Source organism: Pristis pectinata, chromosome 1 (genome assembly GCF_009764475.1).
Source record: "Pristis pectinata isolate sPriPec2 chromosome 1, sPriPec2.1.pri, whole genome shotgun sequence".
NCBI classification, from domain to species: domain Eukaryota; kingdom Metazoa; phylum Chordata; class Chondrichthyes; order Rhinopristiformes; family Pristidae; genus Pristis; species Pristis pectinata.
This window is the reverse complement of record NC_067405.1, coordinates 106,928,621-106,948,096: the sequence shown is the minus strand read 5'-3', so window position 1 is coordinate 106,948,096 and position 19,476 is coordinate 106,928,621. Positions and strand designations below refer to the sequence as shown.

The following is a 19,476-nucleotide window of genomic DNA, read 5'->3' as shown; positions in this document are numbered from 1 at the left end:
ATCCACACAAATACCTGTTTCCTTCTACAGATCAACAACAAAGTGAACTCCACTGCTTTGTTCTGAAGCATCTGCCACCCCAAAAGGCATCCGAGACGTGGCCATCCACACAAACACCTGTTTGCCTCTACAGGTTAACGACAAAGTGGACTACACCGGATTACTCCAAAAATCCATACGTGGATTGTAGTGACAGACACAGTTACTGTTTTTCATCTATCGACAGAGACTAGCAGGCTGGTGTGTGTGTGTGTGTCTCTCTCTCTTCTCCGACTGACTGTCTCAAAAACATCATTACGTCCTTTATCTTTTGTTGTCGTAACCACGCCAACACACACACACACACACACACACACACACACACATCACTATGCTCTACCTTAAAGGGACATTCACCAATAGTAACCTAGTCCATAACGTTCTTTAGACTGTAACTGAAGAATATGATGAAATCAATTTTAAGATGTTTTCAAATATTGATATACTTAACATCAGAAGTTATGTTAGCTTGCTGTTCATCTCAATCATAGAGTCACAGCACAAAAACAGGCCCTTCAATTCACGGAATCTATGCAAACCATCATGCACCTGTTTACATGCATTCCATTTTATTCTCCTTGTTTTCCATCAAATTCCCCAGATTCAATCATTCACCAACACACTAAGTGCAATTTACAATAACCAACTAAGTGACCAAATTGCATGCCTTTGGAACATGGGAGGAAACCCACATGGTCACAGGAATAATGTGCAAACTGGAGGTCAGGATTGAGCCGGATCGCGGGAGCTGTGATGCAGCAACTCTACTTGCTGTGCCTCCTACACAGCTCAGAAGTAGTAAACAAATTGTAACTGAACTCTACACAGTTTAAAGATGTACTGATAATGAAGTGCACCCCATGTATTTCAAATCCAAGTTACTAAATAGTTCCTTTTCAGTAAACAGTTAATCACGTGAAACCTAAAGGTAAGCAGCTACTTATAACTAAATTAGTAAATAAACCTGAAAAAGTTAAAAGTTTATTTAAAGGTCTAATATTTTTGCCTGGATAGCAGTGGCCCAAATCCCAAAGGTATTCATTACATATCTGTGATTTTCAGCAATTAAATGTCATTATATTAATAGTGAGATTTTACTCTGGCTTTCTAGTACAATTTAAAAAGTAAGTATTTGTTTTATAAGATTGAACAGGTGAGGATAAGTTTCCTCTACTGATTTGCTATTAATTATTAGGTCCATCTTGTGTTGTTTAGCTTATTAGTTATAATTTTGACACAACTGTTTGGTGTTGGTTCTTGTTAACGAATTGAAGGCATGTTTATAGAAGTTATCGATTGCTTTACAAGGTATGTTAAATAACAACGACTGACATTTATACCATTCCTTTAATATAGTAAAACTTTGGTAAGCACTTCAGGGAGGTGTTATCACACAAAATCTCACAGCCAGCTACATAAATAGATTTCAGAGCAGATGCTTAGTTGAAATGGTATGTTTTAAGGAATGACACAGAGGAGGATAAGGGTAGAGAGGCAGAGTTTCAGGGCAAGTTCCAGAGCCTGAAGATGAGACACTAAAGGCATAGCTATCCATGGTTGTTTAACATCAAGGATCAACAAGAGGTCAAGAGTGGAAGAGTCAAAATGCCACAGCTGCACATTAGGAAACAATTTGGCTCATTCGGTCCATCCCATTCTCCATGGAGCAATCCAGTCAGTTCCATTATTCCACTTTCATATTTATTTTCTCATGACATGGAAGGAGACAATTTGGCTGTGTAAAGGTCAATCCACGCTCTCTAATAAATCAGACAACTGCAGAACCAAAAGAACTTATGATTAATGCTTTATTCTTTTTCACGCTAGCAGGAGTGAGGGGATACAGAGAAAGAGTAAACAGTGTAACCCGAGCTCTGTACTGATCCTCACTCAAAGATTCAAATGCTAGGGTCTCTCTTTTATACTTAAAACAAAGACGCCTATGTGCCAAGTTCCACATACCAAGCTATGTTACTTAATTATTTTTTCTTAATGAAGGAAGAAGTAAAATATTATAAATATCTGCTATTTTTCTTATCTTTAAGCACTCAACATTTCATCATGTTACAATCTGAAGTCACAGACAGCTCCAGGCTCCAAGGATAACCGCTTATTAAAAACGACTTACAAGGAGAGGAGTACTCCTAACTACTTTGATTTACACAAGACACCTGGGTACATCATGCATCTCCACTATAGTCAGCCGTGGTTAAGCCATAGGAAGCTGAACAACATTAACCCTTACATTCTCAGTTACTTTTACAGCTGGCTCACAGAACATTCCCATTAGTCCCATTCCCCCAACTTACTTCCCTGTTCTATTCTCTCTCACATACCCACTCATACCACCCAGATTCTCCTACCACCCATCAATGCTAGGGGTAATTTGCGACAACAATTAAACTACCAACCAACACAGCCTTAGGATCTAGAAGAAAACCAGAGCACCCAGGGGAAATCTACACTGTCACAGGGTAAACTTGTAAATATTACACAGCAGGGGTCAGATTCAAACCTGTCATCGATATTGCGAGGCAGAAGCGTTACTGTGCATTACTTGCCCCACAGCCCCACAAGGTTAGTTCCCTCAAGTGGCTGTCCAATTTCCTATTGAAATCATTGATCATCGCCATGTCTACCAATCTCATAGACAGCCATTTCTGAGTCATTATCACTCACAGTGGAAAAAGAATCTTCCTTGTATTTCTTGTCCAAAGCTGTAAATTTGTGATCTCTGGTCTTTATAAAATGAGCTAATAGGAACAAGCTTTCCTTTGTCTCTCCTTTCTAAACCCGTCATCATAATAATGGGAAGAATTCTCCCCTTAACCTCATTTGATTCAAGAACAACTCAGCCTAACCTTATAACTAAAATCCCTCATTCCAGGATTAATTCTGGTAAATATCTGCATTCTCTCAAGTTAAGTTTAGAGGTAACAAAGGTATATACAGTTGTTTCAGCAGCAGATAAGATGAGGCAAGGTGGAGTCTGGCAATGTAATGCAGGTGGAAATTGGTGTCATAATGACCTCGTTTCTGTGCACCTATGTTTTGAATAGTCAAGTTCCATTTCAGACAGTTGCCAGGCTGGGGAAGTCATTTTTGCTTTTCAGTTGAAAAGAACATCTATGCTGCTTCCATTCTGAATGATCAAGAAGTAGACTGACTGAGGAGTAATTGCAGGGTTCAAGACAAATGTGAAGTAGAGCTGGGTATTATAAGTGTACATAAGAATAATGCCCTTGAAATCAGAAAAGCACTTTACCTACAAGAGTCCAAATTGCAGATCCTGTTAAAAAAAATAGTTCGTGCTAGCTCTAATCATGGGCATACCAGTCACAACAATGGGTGGCTTCACCTAATTTCCCAGTACAAGGTTTAATTTCTATGCGGTATGCTCTATTGGAAATCGGAAAAACAATGAAACAGAAAAGTTGTACAATGAACATTTTGCTCCATTAATTCGCCAGCTAAGTAGTGAAAGAGAAAATTTACCTCCCATCAACATCCCCCATATCCCTAAACTAATTTGGCTGCAATGAATGTTAATCCCTTAGTTCTCTAGAAAGCATGCAAGGTTATGCACTTCATTTTTAGCTCTTATGCAATTAAAACATAGCATATAAAATATCAGATTGGTATGTCAAATGAATACAAAGATACTAACATATTTGATAGATATGTATTGAGAAATATTCCAGATGATTTTAATGAATATAGTAAGGCATTTAATGTTTGGCATCTCTTATGAAAATATTGTGACATGTCACAGACAGATTTATCCTTTGACAAAGAAGTATGCTTCTTATTGTTCAACATCTAATACGCATTAAATGATTATTGATAGATATTTTGTGGCTCTGTGTTAATAGTATGCTTTGAGTAAAATGGTTTATTATTGTCACATGTACCGAGGTACAATGGAAGACTTTGTTTTGCATGCCATCCATAGATCATTTCATTACAACAGTGCATTGAAGTAGTACAAGGGAAAAGAATAAAGGAATGCAGAATAAAGTATTACAGTTACAGAGAAAGTGCAGTGCAGGCAAACAATAAGGTGCAAGGCCATAACATGGTAGATTGTGAGGTCAAGAGTCCATCTTATTGTACTAGAGGACCATTCAATAGTCTTATAACAGCAGGATAGAAGCTGTCCTTGAGCCTGGTGGTACATGCCTTCAGGCTTTTGTATCTTCTACCCAATTGGAGGGGGGTGAAGAGAGAATGTCTGGGGTCGGTGGGGTATTTGATTACATTGGCTGCTTTACTGAGGCAGGGAGAAGTGTAGACAGAGTCCATGGAGGGCAGGCTGGTTTCCATGATATGCTGAGCAGTATCACAATTCTCTGCAGTTTCTTGTGGTCTTGGGCAGAGCAGTTGCCGAACCAAGCTGTGATGCACCTGAATAGGATGCTTTCTATAGTGCATTGATAAAAATTGGTAAGGGTCAAAGGGGACATGCCAAATTTCTTTCACCTCCTGAGGAAGTAGAGGTGCTGGTGCGCTTTCTTGGCCATGGCGTCTATGTGGTTGGACCGGGACAGGCTGTTGTGATGTTCACTCCTAGAAACTTGAAGCTTTCAACCCTCTTGACCTCAGCACTGTTGACGTAAATAGGTGCACCGCCCCCCCTTCCTGAAGTCAATGACCAGCTCTTTTGATTTGGTGACACTGAGGGAAAGGTTGTTGTTATGACACCATGTCACTAGGCTCTCTATCTCCTTCCTGTACTCCGACTCATCGTTATCTGAGATTCAGTCCACAACGGTGATGTCATCTGCAAACTTGTAGATAGAGTTAGAGCAGAATCTGGGCACGGAGTCGTAAGTGTACAGGGATTAGAGTAGAGGGCTGAGGACATAGCCTTGTGGGGCACCAGTGTTGAGGATAATCATGGCAGAGGTGTTGTTGTTGCTGCCTATTCTTACTGATTGCAGTCTGTTGGTCAGGAAGTCAAGGATCCAGTTGCAAAGGGAGGTGTTGAGTCCCAGATCTAGGAGTTTGGAGATTAGTTTGCTTGGAATTATAGTATTGAAGGCAGAGCTCTAATCAATAAACAATAGTCTAACGTTGGTGTCCTTACTGTCCAGATGCTCCAGAGATGAGTGTAGGGCCAGGGAGATAGCATTTGTTGTGGACCTGTTTCGGCGATTAGCAATTTGCAGTAGGTTGAGGTTGTCTGGGAGGCTGGAGATGATATGTGCCCTGACCAGCCTCTCGAAGCACTACATGATGGTGGACATTAAGGCATGTTACCTTATTTCTCTTAGGTTCTGGGATGATAGTGGTCTTCTTAAAGCAGGTGGGAACCTCAGACTGAAGTAGGGAGAGGTTAAAAATGTCTGTAAATACCCCGACCAGTTGATCTGCGCAGGATCTAAGGACACAGCTGGGGACTCCATCCAGGCCAAATGCTTTCCATGGGTTCTGACTGACCCTCACTCTCCAGGAGGGGGCAGTGGACAGAATTACCCCAAGCTGTATTAAGTAGAAGGATTTCCAGCACTGAAATATGATAACTTTTAATTATCTTGGTAAAATTACTTTGCAGGCCCATGACCACTACACCAAGGCAATTGATCTGCAACCAGAAGATGAATCTGCTTTGCTGAATCGAGCAATTTGTCGTGTTATGCTTAGGCATGTCAAAGAGGCACTGGAGGACTTTGAGGAAGCTATCAACCTTAGTCCTTATTCAGCTCACATATACTTTAATAGAGCAAACCTGTATGCCACTCTAAAGCAGTACCAGGAAGCCGAAAGAGATTATTCACAGGGTAAGATCAAGCATACACATTCTCTATATGTACTTTGTAGCATAACAAATGCTGTGAGATCCAATGAAAAATTCTAGTAAATTATCTCTGCACTTCATAGCTATAGTCAACTGGCTAGATGAAAATTGACACCGGATTATACTACTTACATGTGCAGTTGCTCAGCTATACAACGACAACAACAATAAGAAGAAGAATACACTGCTGTAATAATTCCCTTGGCCATTCAAATGCCTCAGTGCTACCAGACATCTTGTCCAATGTCATGCTGGATAAATATTGTTTATTATTGTTTGCTATCAGAAACATCAACAATACCATCTTCAGCTCAGTGAAATCTTTCTCCCCTTGCCCCCAATTACATCCCCCTTCTCAGTCACTCTGTCAAATGAACCAAATCATCTGCAGCTTTATTTGATGCAAAATTAAGTTTGAAAATTCATACCCTATCAATTAGACCACAAATCTACACCTCTGTAGCACTGCCCATCTCAGTGCTTGCCTCAGTTTCTTTACCTGATACATTCCTACTTACAATGAACAACTCTAAATTCCAGGTGCAAGTATCCTGCCCACTTATTCATTAGTTTGAGTGGGGTTGATGAACATATTCAAGTCAAAATTATTTTATTCCACTTAACAAAAAAATACTCCATGCTTTTTCCCTCTGCAATCTCCTTTTGTTATGTATCCCCATCCAATCATCTACTGCTGTGCATTGCCCCACCTTCCAACATATCATTGATACCGGAGCATCCGGTTGCCTCAACTTTCCTCCGTATGAATTCTTTACGAAAGCCTCTCTGTCTCAACAGCTCTATCTCCACTATTAAAAACACGAGAAGCACGTCTTAATTCTAAACTTCTGTCCTCCCTCCTAATTTTCTCCTTCCTGATTCAGCACCAGTTTCTGTTCTATTTGTTTGTGAAGCACCTTGGGCCATTTTCATGTTCAATACACAGGCAGCGATCACAGTGGGACACGTCACTTATACCAGGTGCTCCCTACTCATCGATTTTCAGGTCCTCATGATTCTGTAGATTTGGAAATGCATCAAAAATGGTTGTTTTAAGAACTTGAAGCTTTCAAATTAATTAACGAATAAATAATCAAGTCAGTATAAATGATCTATATTCTTTCTACTATATTCAGATAGCACAGAGCATGAAAGCTTAAACCAAACATATAATGGGGAAACCAGGATCCCTGCAACCACTGCAATATAGCAAGAATAGCCAATAAAGGAGAAAAAAATGAAATAAAGCTGGGTGCCATTGTAACATTGTAACATCAACAACTTTGTTGAGAATGAGCATATATTAGGTGTTCTAGGCCAATAAAAGTTGCACAATTATATGCCATCATTATCTTAAACCTTCAAATTGGGTATTCATCACTACTGTGCTGATAGGAAACCAACCAAGTTCATTGGTGAGAATAGAATGCATCACCAGAAAGGCATTAAGAATATATTATAATAAGGACCCAATCTAATTTGAGTTGCAAAGCCACGTGCATACCTAGAGCATTGTGTAGAAACAATACAATCTTGTTCCTATAGAATCTGATGCTGATGTGTTAATATAAGATATCTTTATTAGTCACATGTACATCGAAACACACAGTGAAATGCATCTTTTGCATAGAGTGTTCAGGGGGCAGCCCGCAAGTGTCGCCACACTTCCGGCACCAACATAGCATGCCCACAACTTCCTAACCCATACATCTTTGGAATGTGGGAGGATAATGGAGCACCCGGAGGAATCCCATGCAGACATGGGGAGAACACACAAAACTCCTTGCAGTGACCGGAATTGAACCCGGGTTGCTGGTGCTGTAATAGCGTTAAGCTAACCGCTTTACTACTGTGCACTTGATTTCAGTTTAAATCAGTCTCTTCTATTCCATACCAAATGAATTTTGGTTTATATGACTGTTATCTATACTTTCTTTATATTAAAAAATAAAGGTGTTATGTTATCTCTAATTAGTATAGTTACTATGCTTCACCTTGGATATTTCCAGCACTTCCCTGGCTATTCTGATCTTGTTACAACCTCGAATATTTAGGTGGTAGTCCTTCTTTCTGCAGCCGTTTCAGTTCTTCTTGTTGCAGTTGATTCACTGCTATGGTATTTTGCCTTCAATTCTGTCACTTTATTTTGGATGTGTTTTACATTGATGTATAGGTAGTTTAATTAGTTGTTCTATATTCTGGTTATTAATTTTAACCTCATCTTTCCTTCTGTTTTACTTATTAAATGTTCTATCAGCAGCTCTGCCTATACTTTCTCTTGGACTTTGATCCCATTTCAGTTCAGGAGAAGCCCAGAGCAGTGACACAAGTTAATTCCTGCCCGGTACTGATGTTAGTGTGCCTGATTGTCTTGTGGATAGGACAATCTGTACATGGCTTGAGTAATAATCCCAAGGTCACCAAACATTTTTAAATTTAGAATCTATTCATTAATGAATGTTAGCAGGCCCTCTTCTCAATTCTTCCCTATGTTGTGTGTCCCAATGTGGACTACGACTGAATCTTCCCCTTCCCTTCTCAAGTTCTTCTTCTGTACCTCTGAGGTACCTCAGTACAGGAGGGTTTCTATGCTTGACCTCTGAGTCAAGCATCAGCATATTATATTAAAATATTATAGCTTTTTGTATGGAACTAAAATAAGCATTGAGTTCACCATTTTCCCTCAAGTAGTAGGTATAATGGATTTAGGGAACATCACATTGATCAGAAGAAAGAACCACTCGTGTCTTTATTTCCACTATCCCCTATGTAGCACCATGAACAGTAGTTGAATTAGCACCACTACTGAGATCAAGCATCTTAATATTGGTATTGGTATATTATTGTCACTTGTACCGAGGTACAGTGAAAAACTTGTCTTACAAACTGATCTTACAGGTCAATTCATTACACAGTGCAGTTACTTCAAGTTAGTACAGAGTGCATTGATCTAGTACAGGTAAAAAAAATAACAGTACAGAGTAAAGTGTCACAACTACAGAGAGAAAGTGCAGTGCAATAAGGTGCAAGGTCACAACAAGTATAGAACCTCATTGGTGTAATTCAGTACCAAATCACATAGTTCAATTAATCTTCGATAGTCTACAAAAGAACTATTATATCAATACACTGAGGAGCTTTGAATAGCTTTAACAGTTGCAATATACCCCCTTCATGTTAGGTAAAAAAAAACGAGCAGTAAAATCTGTATGTTCTAATCAAAATGTACAGAAATTTCTGCTATCAACTCAAAAAGTGTGCACATAATTATGAAATGTGAAAATTATGTTTGCTATCAAAGGAAAGCAGAATAGGTCATTGGCTTAGTTTGTGTTACATATTTGTTTGAACATAAAAACAATTATTTAGCCCTTAAACAAAAAAAAAGAAAGCAAATCTATGTTACAATCCTCAAGACAGTTGGGCAATGTTACAATTGGCTTAACGTTAGAGAATATTATACTGCAGCACAGAATAGAACCAACTCCTGTCCTTCATAAAGTCCAATATACAGGGCGAAATATATAATTTAAATTTCCACATCACATGTCGGAAAATATAGAGAAATAAAATTTTTAAAAAGAGAGAAATCCTTTTTGGTGTTGTTTGGAATCTGCTTATTTGACATTATCTAAATGTAAATACATTTACTGTTGCTTCTCTTTTTTTCCATGGATGGTCCACTAGACTGCTACATTGTTATTTTCCTTTATTTTAAAGTGCATACTTGTATCACTGCATTGCAAATATATTAAAACATATTTCTATCATTAGAAATACACCTAAAATGATAATTCCATAGTGAACTAAAAACAAATTACAAATAATAATAAAGGCAAATCTTTTCATCTTTAATTATGCACACCATGATTAACATGATAAGGAACTATCATGTTAATTTAAGTTATATTGAATATATTTTTAACATGCTTTTAATCATACTTTTTGCAGCACTACAACTAAAGCCAGGCGATGCTCTATTTTACAAACTTCGTGCAGATGTCCGAGGCCATTTGGGTTTGATTGACCATGCTATAACTGATTACAAAATAGCTATTGGCATCCAAGAGGATAGGTAAACTGGATATCTGCTTTTATGATTCGTACAAAGATACTTAATATTAAGTATTTACAAAAATTCTGAATAAAAGTGAATACAATTTTAACAGATTTGTTTTGGAACTATAAATGCCTTACTTCTGCTGACATATTACAGATGAAATTAACATTATTCAATGCAACATCTAGTCTTGGATGTTTCACTCCAATGCTTGAAATTATCATTGTTAGAAAGATTATATAATGTGTGTTGTGTTAAAACACTTCAATGTAAAATAATTTAATTCTGTCATGTGGTTTTATTTTTCTCTCACATAGGTATTGCTTGTATTGTTAAATTGCTTATTTTCTTCCTTGATACAACATAAATTATGACAAATAAAAGAAATTTAAAAAATGAGTTTAATATTGATGACAAATCCTGAGATGCAAGAATGTCTTTAAATTTACTAAAAATCCTCCAGTATGAAAAGTAAGCTTCAATGTTGAAAGTTGGCAATTTTTTGTTCAATAATGTTTATGATATGTGTTAGTTTGATAAAATGTTGATAGTATTTTGTTACTAACTCCATCAAAAGACACAATGAACAATATCGGCCCCCATCGGCCCACATGCTGCATCACTCATTAGGGTCCTATAAGGATGCTAGCTTAGTTTTGTTAGGAACCAACGGATCCTAAAGTTTATTTCACTCATTTTCAGAAGTTTGCCTTGTGTACTTCTTAGATTATCTTTACTGTTGCTTTAAAAATTCACATTATTTTAATTACTTCTTTCTAAATTGTATCGTCATAAAATTGTAGCTGGAAGAGATATCCATCAACTATTTAGACTCATAGCTCTGACCTTTCTCTGCACACATAACTATATACAAAAAAATTCATACACTTTTCTCAGAAGCCATTATGGATCCAAATCTAATAACTCTGCTTCCTTTAGTTCCCATATCCCATTTGCTGTTCTCTTCTCTAAAATTCTTATTTCATTTAGTACTTGCAGAATTTCTTAACTGTTATATTACTGCACAATTGAATAGAGATCTATATTGTTATCAATACAGTTACATTATACTTATTTGTACAGCAACAGTCATGAATGCACTATTTTCTGTGTAGAAAACAATCATTCTATCTTCCAGCAGCAAATGCCTGTAGCCTGAAATTAAGTGATGTAAATCACATATACGAGTCTTAAAATATAATTAAGAATCAGAGCCCTCGGAGCAGTAAGCTATAGCAGAGTGATAGGAGCCCAGTGAGTAAAATTCCATACCACATGAACGATGTTTATGCTGAATTTGGGTCTTAAAAGAATCAACAGTAATTGTGGTAACTGTGTGTACTGAATGATTGAAAAATGACTGCCTCCACAATTCCAGTCCATGATGAACTGGGAGGCAGAGAACATAATGGAGTCATTCAGTAGTATTTTACCAAAAAAAATAAACAGGCAGTTAACAATTTTCTCAAGGTAATGAATAATGAATTAATTGTTGGCTCCATCCCTTGTGGAGAAAGCCCTGGACTTTTTCCAACAACTGAATCAGAGACTAAAAGTTCTGCCAAGATCTTAAAAAAAAATCAGTAAACACCTTGAACTGAAATCAAATCACCAGTTTACAGATAAAAGTTCTGAAGTCTGAGCATAAAGCTGGTGATTTCTTTAAAAACTTTCAAACCACAGCCAGTACATTTAAATTCAAAGAAAAGTATAAGCCAACTCATTTGAAGCTAAGTGTACACTGATATGCAGAATGCTTTGATCACCTAACAGACTATGGACACAATTAGAACACAGGGAGCCTCAAGAAGATAGATAAAGAGGCTGACTGGTCAAATATCTAACCTCCAAACCAATCTTTGGCAAGAAAGAAGGATTGACAGAGTCATTAAACAGAAACAAAAGGAGTGGAAACCAGACTGAAGGAAGTTTATGGGGGATCTGTGGACTATCAGATGAATTCACAGTGAAATTAACCCTGCATTATGATCAAACTGCAGCGAGACTATTAGGAATACATAGAGGAAATGCCAAAGGAAGAGTGAAATTATCAATGAAAAGGCATAGAAGTTGGAGCATCATTGCCATCAAAAATGACAGAGTTCAAGGGCAGACTAGATATTGGAAGCATATCTGCAGGGCATTTCTCAGAAAAAATTAAATTCATACTACCATCCAGATCAGGAGGATTAGAAGCAAACTTGTAACCAAAACCTCAAACTATAACTGGATACAGGAGCTTAAAGGAACCCCACATCACTCAAATTATACCAGAAGATTGTCCATGAAAATCTGAAAGAAGATGGCATCAGAAAGATGATATATCTGTTGTGCTGCTGGTGTACGGAGGAGTTAACATTCCACAACTTGGAATGACCCAAATCAGCAAGACATGAATAGATGCAAATTAACTATGTTCCATCTCACAGAAATAAAATGGCCAGGCATCCTGGATCTGAGAATGTGAGAAATTACAGTTCATTTCAACTCTTAGAATGCTTTTTTTATGCATTTCCACATTGTCCTGTGATTCAGCAAACTTGTGTAAATCGTATAGGAACACAAGAAGAAGCAGGAGTAGTCTATCTGAACCCCCAGAGCCTGCTCCACCATTCATCAGGATCATGGCTAATCTTCTACCTCAGTGTCATTTTCCTGTCCCCATATTCCCTGATTCCCTTAATATTCAGAAATCTATCAAGCTGTGTTTTGAATGAACTCAATAACTGAGCTTCCACAGCCCTCCAGAGTACAGAATTCCAAAGATTCACCACTCTGTGAAGAAATTTCTCCTCATCCCAGTCTTAAATGGCCTCCTGATTATCCTTGCCCTGGAATCATCAGCCACAGAAAACACCCTTCCCACATCCACCCTGTTAGAATTTTGTAAATTTCAATAAATTCTCATCTCAGTCTTCTAATTCCTAGAGAATAGTCTACTCCATTGGTGGTAAACCTGCCATCCCTGTAACCAATCTAGTGAATCTTCACTGCACAGCCTCACTCTATCCTACACGCAATATTCCAGGTGCAGTCTCACCAATGCCCTAAACAAAGTCCTTAATTCTTTATTTAAAGATGCAGGAAATTTTCAGCAGGCTTTCAACCCTGGGTTGGACTCGGTATATCCAACACTGCTTTAACCATGTCGTAAATTGGGTGGAGTCCTTCATAACTATCTTAAAATCAAGATAAACTAGTTCTGAGACAGCAAATACACAATTCTACATCCCACTCCCATACTGACATGTCTATCCATGGCCTCCTCTACTGACACGTTGAGGCCAGACGCAGGTTGGAGGAACACCACCTCATATTCTGCCTTGGGAGTCTCCAACCTCAAGATCAATTTCTCTAACTTCCGGTAACTCCGCCCCTTCTTTTTCTCCCTCCCCCTCACTCCTTTGTCTTTCCTCATTCCTGTGGCTCCCTTCCTCCACCTTGATGACCTGCCCATCTCCTCTCCTCTCCTCCCCTTCCCCCATCCTTTATTCCATGATCCACTGCCCTCTCCTACTGGATTGCTTCTTCTTCAGCCCTTTGCCTCTTCTACCCATCACCTCTCGGCTTGTTCCATCTGCTCCCCCACCCACCTACCTTCCCCCTCTCACCTGGACTCGCCTATCACCTGAACTCTCCTATCACTTGCCTGCGTGTGCTCCTCCCCCTCCCCCCACCTTCTTATTCTGGCTTCTGCCCTCTTCCTTCCCAGTCCTGATGAAGGTTCTCAGCCTGAAACATCGACTGTTTATTTCCCTCCATGGATGCTGCCTGACCTGCTGAGTTCCTCCAGCACTTTTTTGTGTATTGCTCCAGATTCCAGCATCTGTAGAATTTTCTGTGTTTCAGCAAATACACACTTGCTTTTCTTCGACCATAGTCCTGCTCTTTGGAATAATTGAACTACATCCTTCTTATATTCTACAGCATCTTTCCAGATCAAGACATCATGCAAGGAGCCTACAATACTTGGCAAACCTTGGATTGCTTGTCCTTTGGAAAATACGTGGAGTTGATGCTTTTACAAATGGAAGTCTATTTTCTTTGAATTAACGATGATGAATATTAATCATTTGAGTATTCCTTTGAAGCATTGCCAACACAATCTTTTAACCAAGTGGCACGTCAAGGTTTGTAAAAATCTGCTACCCTATCTCAGCAAATTATCAACGGTAGCAAGTATCATTCTACAATTACCTCTCTGTTGATTGTTATCTTGGAATCTCCACAGATCCAAATGGCACAATCCATCATCACTACAGGAATGACTGGTGCAACTTGATCTGTAAAATCAGCTGCTTGAATGACACTTGCTTCCTGTAGTCTCTTTCAGCTCTTCCCCAACTTCATCCTTTTCACTACATTGTACAGAGTCACGGTTTGAAGAAATGACATGCAGCATACTCCCTCTGGTGAATTTTGCCCTCTATGCCTTGAATAATAGTATTCATTACAAAGCATTTCTAGCTTCTTGCCAAGCAAAGCTTATACAGAGAGTTTCTCCCTGCTCTTGATCTTTGCTTTGATCTTTCTCTGCCAGTTCCAGACTGATCCTTGGCCTAGCACTGAAGAGGGAATTTAGCTTCACTTTCACTGCTTCTTCCTCTAGCTTCACACATCCCTACCATCTTGATCCTTTCCCCAGTGTAGGTATGAAGGACAGCAGATGACTCACTGAGCTTTATTGTATCATCTGGCCAATGTTACTTAAATTCCTGCTCACATGTCACCAATACTTCAGTGCCAGCATAACACTTCATTTCTTTTCTTCAGTGCTTCCTGATATATGGAAAATTTCAATAAAAATCTGACAGCATGAGCAGTCTAGGTCACCACATACTTTACCTCATCTATGGGTGTGCCCCTTTACTATTCTTCCCAATAAGCTTCACACTGCTTGTCTGCCTTAGTACCTACAGTTGAGAGCAAAATAGCACTTTCCTTCCCTTCTACAATGTAATTTGCAGCAAAAAAAAGTTCCATCATTTTTAACAGACCCAAACCATGATCTTATGGAGCTACTGAAAGACTCCAAACTGCCATTTATAGTCACAAACAATCTGCTGGAGGAACTCAGCTGGCAGAACATAATCTGTGGGAGGAAAGGAATTGATGATGCTGGCCATCTTCCTTCTCCACTCTCAGTCCTGGTGCAGGGTTTCGACCTGAAAGGTCAACAATTCCTTTCCTCCCACAGATGCTGCTCAACCCACTGAGTTCCTCCAGCAGATCATTTGTTACTCCAGATTCCAGCATCTGCCATCTGCAGTCATCTTGGCATACTAGAACATGCAATGACATGGTTGATGGAGTCCAGCTCAGTCTCAGCAGACCACGCTGCTATAACTGAAGGGGAAAAATATCAAAACTCACAAAAGGCAAGCAACACTCCCATAACCATCTAAGTTAATTTTTTTCCACTCTCAATTAGCATAAAGGTACAATTCAATTCACAATCTGTTTCTTTGTATCCAAAGCCTTTTCTTGTCATTCTCTAACCATTTGAGGGATAAGAATAAAACCTCTCCCAACAAGGATTACCACAAGAATACACACTGCATCTTCCAGCAGTATATGGCTCAAAGTCTGAAACACATCACAGACTTGAATCTTAAAAGTGTAATCAAGGAACAAAGACTCTGGGAATAACAGGATATTACACTAGTAATTGCAACTTCTATGCTTGGGAGATTTCTTATAACATCTTGTCATCAGATGAATGTACTGATAGTCATTACACTCTGATAGGGACATTCTCTATTCTCACATGGACTTTTGAAGGAAATCCAATTAATTTTTACTTTCCCCACATACTAATATTACTGTTACACCATCATTTCTATGATTATAACCTTTTGCAACACATACTTGACATGCTTGACTTGTCATTTGACTCCAACCTCCAAGAATGAAATACATGTCAGAAGATCTGATATGATTTGGGGGATGATAAACATGGGTTAAAAAACATTCTGTTTGTGGGTTATGCCATTATTCAGCCTCAGCCACCTGCATTATCGGCAAAGATAACAGTTTGCCTGTAGTAAATTACAGATTTAGATTGTAATAACCATACATTTACAGAAAGAATGACAAACATTAACCAAGTGCCATATATTTCATTAAAATAGCAAAGAAATAATACACAAATAAGGAGGGAATTGAAATGTTATTGTCACATGTACTGAGGTGCTGTGAAAAACTTGTCTTGCATACCGTTCATACAGATCAATTCATTACACAGTGCATCGAGGTTGTACGAGGTAAAACAATAACAGCTACAGAGAAAGTGCAGTGCAGGTAGACAATAAGGTGCAAGGTCATAACGAGGTAGATTGTGAGGTCAAGAGCCCATCTTAATGTAGTTGGTAACCATTCAATACTCTTATTACAGCAGGATAGAAGCCGTTCTTGAGCCCGCTGATACATGCTTTCAGGCTTTTGTATCTTTTGCCCAATGGGAGAGAAGAGAGAATGTCCAGGTTATGCTGGCTGCTTTACCGAGGCAGCGAGAAGTACCAGAAAGGCTACTATGAAAATTCTATTATCATGATTTTGGCCAGAACTGCCAAACTCTGGATTATTTTCCAGCATCAAAGCCATGCTCATCTCCACTACAGCTAAATATTAAATACTACTAAATATCCCATGCTTTTGTAATACCAATGTCAGGAAACCTGAGACAGGCTGAAGAACATGGAGCAAATCTGTCCGGTCATGCAAGTCAATGTATGTAGAAACATGATATGAATTATAAGACATAATATATAGGATTTGAATACATTTTCTTCTGTAGTCTTTTTCCCAACAGCTCAAAGATACTTTCTTTCTTTTTAGTAAATTGAGAGATCAATATCTATATTATCAAAGGCTTGAATACAGCAAATGCTGCAAAATGTATTAAAGCTGAAAAATGAAGAGGTACTCAGGATAAAAATGAGAAAAGTCTAGAAGAGAAAGGATTCATTTAAGTATAAAGATGTGGACCAATCTAGATGATACAACATGCAGAGTTTCAAAATAAAAAGCAAACAATTCTACAATTAAATATTTATCCCTTGAATAAGTTGAAATTCCCCTTAGCTACCAGATTTTGAAATCACAAGGCTCAGTTTATCACTGAGTTTATCACTGACATATGACGTGAAATTTGTTTTGCAGCAGCAGTACAGTGCAAAGACGTAAAATAACTATAAATTACAAAACTAAATAATAATGAAAAGAATAATGAGGTAGTGTTCATGGACCATTCTGAAATCTGATGGTAGAGGGGAAGAAGCTGTTTCTGAATCATTCAGTGAGAGTCTTCAGGCTCCTGTACCCCCTCCCTGCATGTTGTAACGAGAAGAGGGCATGTCCCAGATGGTGAAGGTCCTTCGTGATGGATGCCGCCTTCTTGAGGCACTGCCTCTTGAAGATGTTCTTGATGGTGGGGGGCATTGCGCCTGATGGAGCTGGCTGAGTCGACAACCCTCTGCAGCATCTTTAATTCCTGTGCTTTGGAGCCTCCATACCAGGTTGTGATGCAACCAGTCAGAATGCTCTCCAGTGCACATCTATAGAAATTTGTAATGTATTTACAAAGTAGAGCCGCTGGCGTGCCTTCTTCATGATTGCATCAATGTGTTGGACCCAGGATAGATGCTCTGAGATGTTGACACCCAGGAACTTGAAGCTGCTCACCCTTTCCACCGATGACCCCTCGATGAGGACTGGTGTGTGTTCTCCCGGCTTCCCCTTCCTGAAGTCCACAATCAGTTCCTTGGTCTTGATAACATTGAGTGCAAGGTGGTTGTTGCGACACCCCTCAACCAGCAGATCTATCTCCCTCCTGTACGCCTCCTTCTTGTCATCTTAGATTCCACCAACGACAGTGGTGTCAGTGGCGAATTTATAGATAGCATTTAAACTATGCTTAGCCACAGAGTCATGCATGTAGACAGAGTAGAGTTGAGGTGCGCCTGTGTTGACCGTCAGCGAGGAGGAGATGTTACTACCAATCAGCCCTGACTGCGGTCTCCCTATAAGGAAGTCAAGGATCCAGTTGCAGAGAGAGTTACATAGGCCCAGGATATGAAGCCTGGTGATTAGTACTGAGGGAATGATGATGTTGAACACCAAGCTGTAATCGAGAAATAGCAGCTTGACATGTTTTGTGGTTGTCTAGGTTCTCCAAAGCCAGTAAAACTGCATCTGCTGTAGACCTGTTGTGGCGGTAGGCAAATGACTATTTGTTGTCTTGCAAAATATTTGTTGTTCCCAATATTTTAAGAAGCAAAAATGATATGAAGCATTTGTGAATTTTCTTAAAAAAATTAATTTGTTCTAATTTTTTCATTTAATTTTCTCAATTTAATCTGTATGTTGGGTCTAGATTTGCAGCGACTCCCGGGAATATGGAATTCATTTTATTACAATAGCCTTGAAATTGGACTGTGCAGGAGTCAGACTGCTTCACCACCTGGTTTAGAGAGTATTATCTATAAGGAGAGGTTGGACAAACTTGGATTTTGTTTTCTGGAGCATTAGAGGCTCTGGGTAGACCTGATAGAGGTTTATAAAATTATGAGAGTCACTAATAGGGTAGATAGGTTTAGTTTAATTTGGCACGATGGCCAGCACAAACATAGTGGGCCGAAGGGCCTGCTCCTGTCATGTACTGTTCTATGTGGAACCGGGGGTGGGGGGGGTGGGTGGTGCCGGGGGGAATGCAGGAGGAAAGTAAAAAGATACTTGACTAAATCTTAAAGAGAATCTTGGCTCCCCACTTCCAGAATAAGCCGAGTGAAAACTTTAAACTTATTGTCAAGTTGCAGCTTCATTTTATACCCAGCTAGTTTGGTTATGGAACACATGAAGTGTCTGGCCACTGCATACGGTGTGTACCACAGTCAATCGGTCTAATATGGCAATGGTATGTGAAAGTGGCACTGGACCCTGTCTTGTGTCTGGTGACCGAACACCAGCTTTAGATTCAGGTTCTAAATTTCTTAAGTAGTTGGTGCCTTTGACACTAGTTTCTACACGCAGGGTGGGTGCATACAATCCAATTTCAAATTCAATGGCTTTGACATTCTCTTGTATAGTGATTGGTTTTTAAGCACTGCATGAGAGAATTTTTACATTAAATCTTTAGCTTCTCTTGAACACAGTGAATAGCATGAACAATGCAAACATCTTTCAGCTACTTCCTTGTATGTGCTTTGCAAGTGTCCAAGTGATATTGATCCCTGCATAACGCTCATTTGAAGGCTCTCCAATGAAACTCTGCAGAGTTGTACTGTATGCTTACTGTGCTGTGGAGCTGCAAGTAAAGCAAATATAGTAGTAAAATGACAGTGCGATACCTAGGCAGAAGATATCCATGACAGAAGCGTCTGTGGAGGTCACTAAACTGGATACTGCCAACAAACAGGCACTGGACTGCTTTGTATAATTAACCTACGTCATGTTATCTAGTGCAGGACAGGTTTGTGCTGAGACCATATCACCATGGTTTCAGCAAGCATTGATCAGTAATCACTCAGTTTATTGCCTTGGGGCACATCTGTGGAGCCAAATTTCAACATCAGTTCCAGTT

General features: G+C 39.1%; 2 protein-coding genes across 2 annotated transcripts in view; one reads left to right on the top strand and one right to left on the bottom strand.

Annotated features, from left to right (window-relative positions):
* Positions 1–9,915, top strand: part of ttc6 (tetratricopeptide repeat domain 6) — a 165,070-nt gene extending 155,155 nt beyond the window's left edge. Inside the window, exons 30-31 of the mRNA XM_052015541.1 lie at positions 5,594–5,819; positions 9,788–9,915. Of these exons, the coding sequence (XP_051871501.1) occupies positions 5,594–5,819; positions 9,788–9,915 (354 nt within the window). The remainder of the gene's footprint in view (positions 1–5,593; positions 5,820–9,787) is intronic.
* LOC127583236 (uncharacterized) overlaps positions 1–19,476 on the bottom strand; it is a 73,341-nt gene that overhangs the window by 4,431 nt on the left and 49,434 nt on the right. The window lies entirely within an intron of this gene.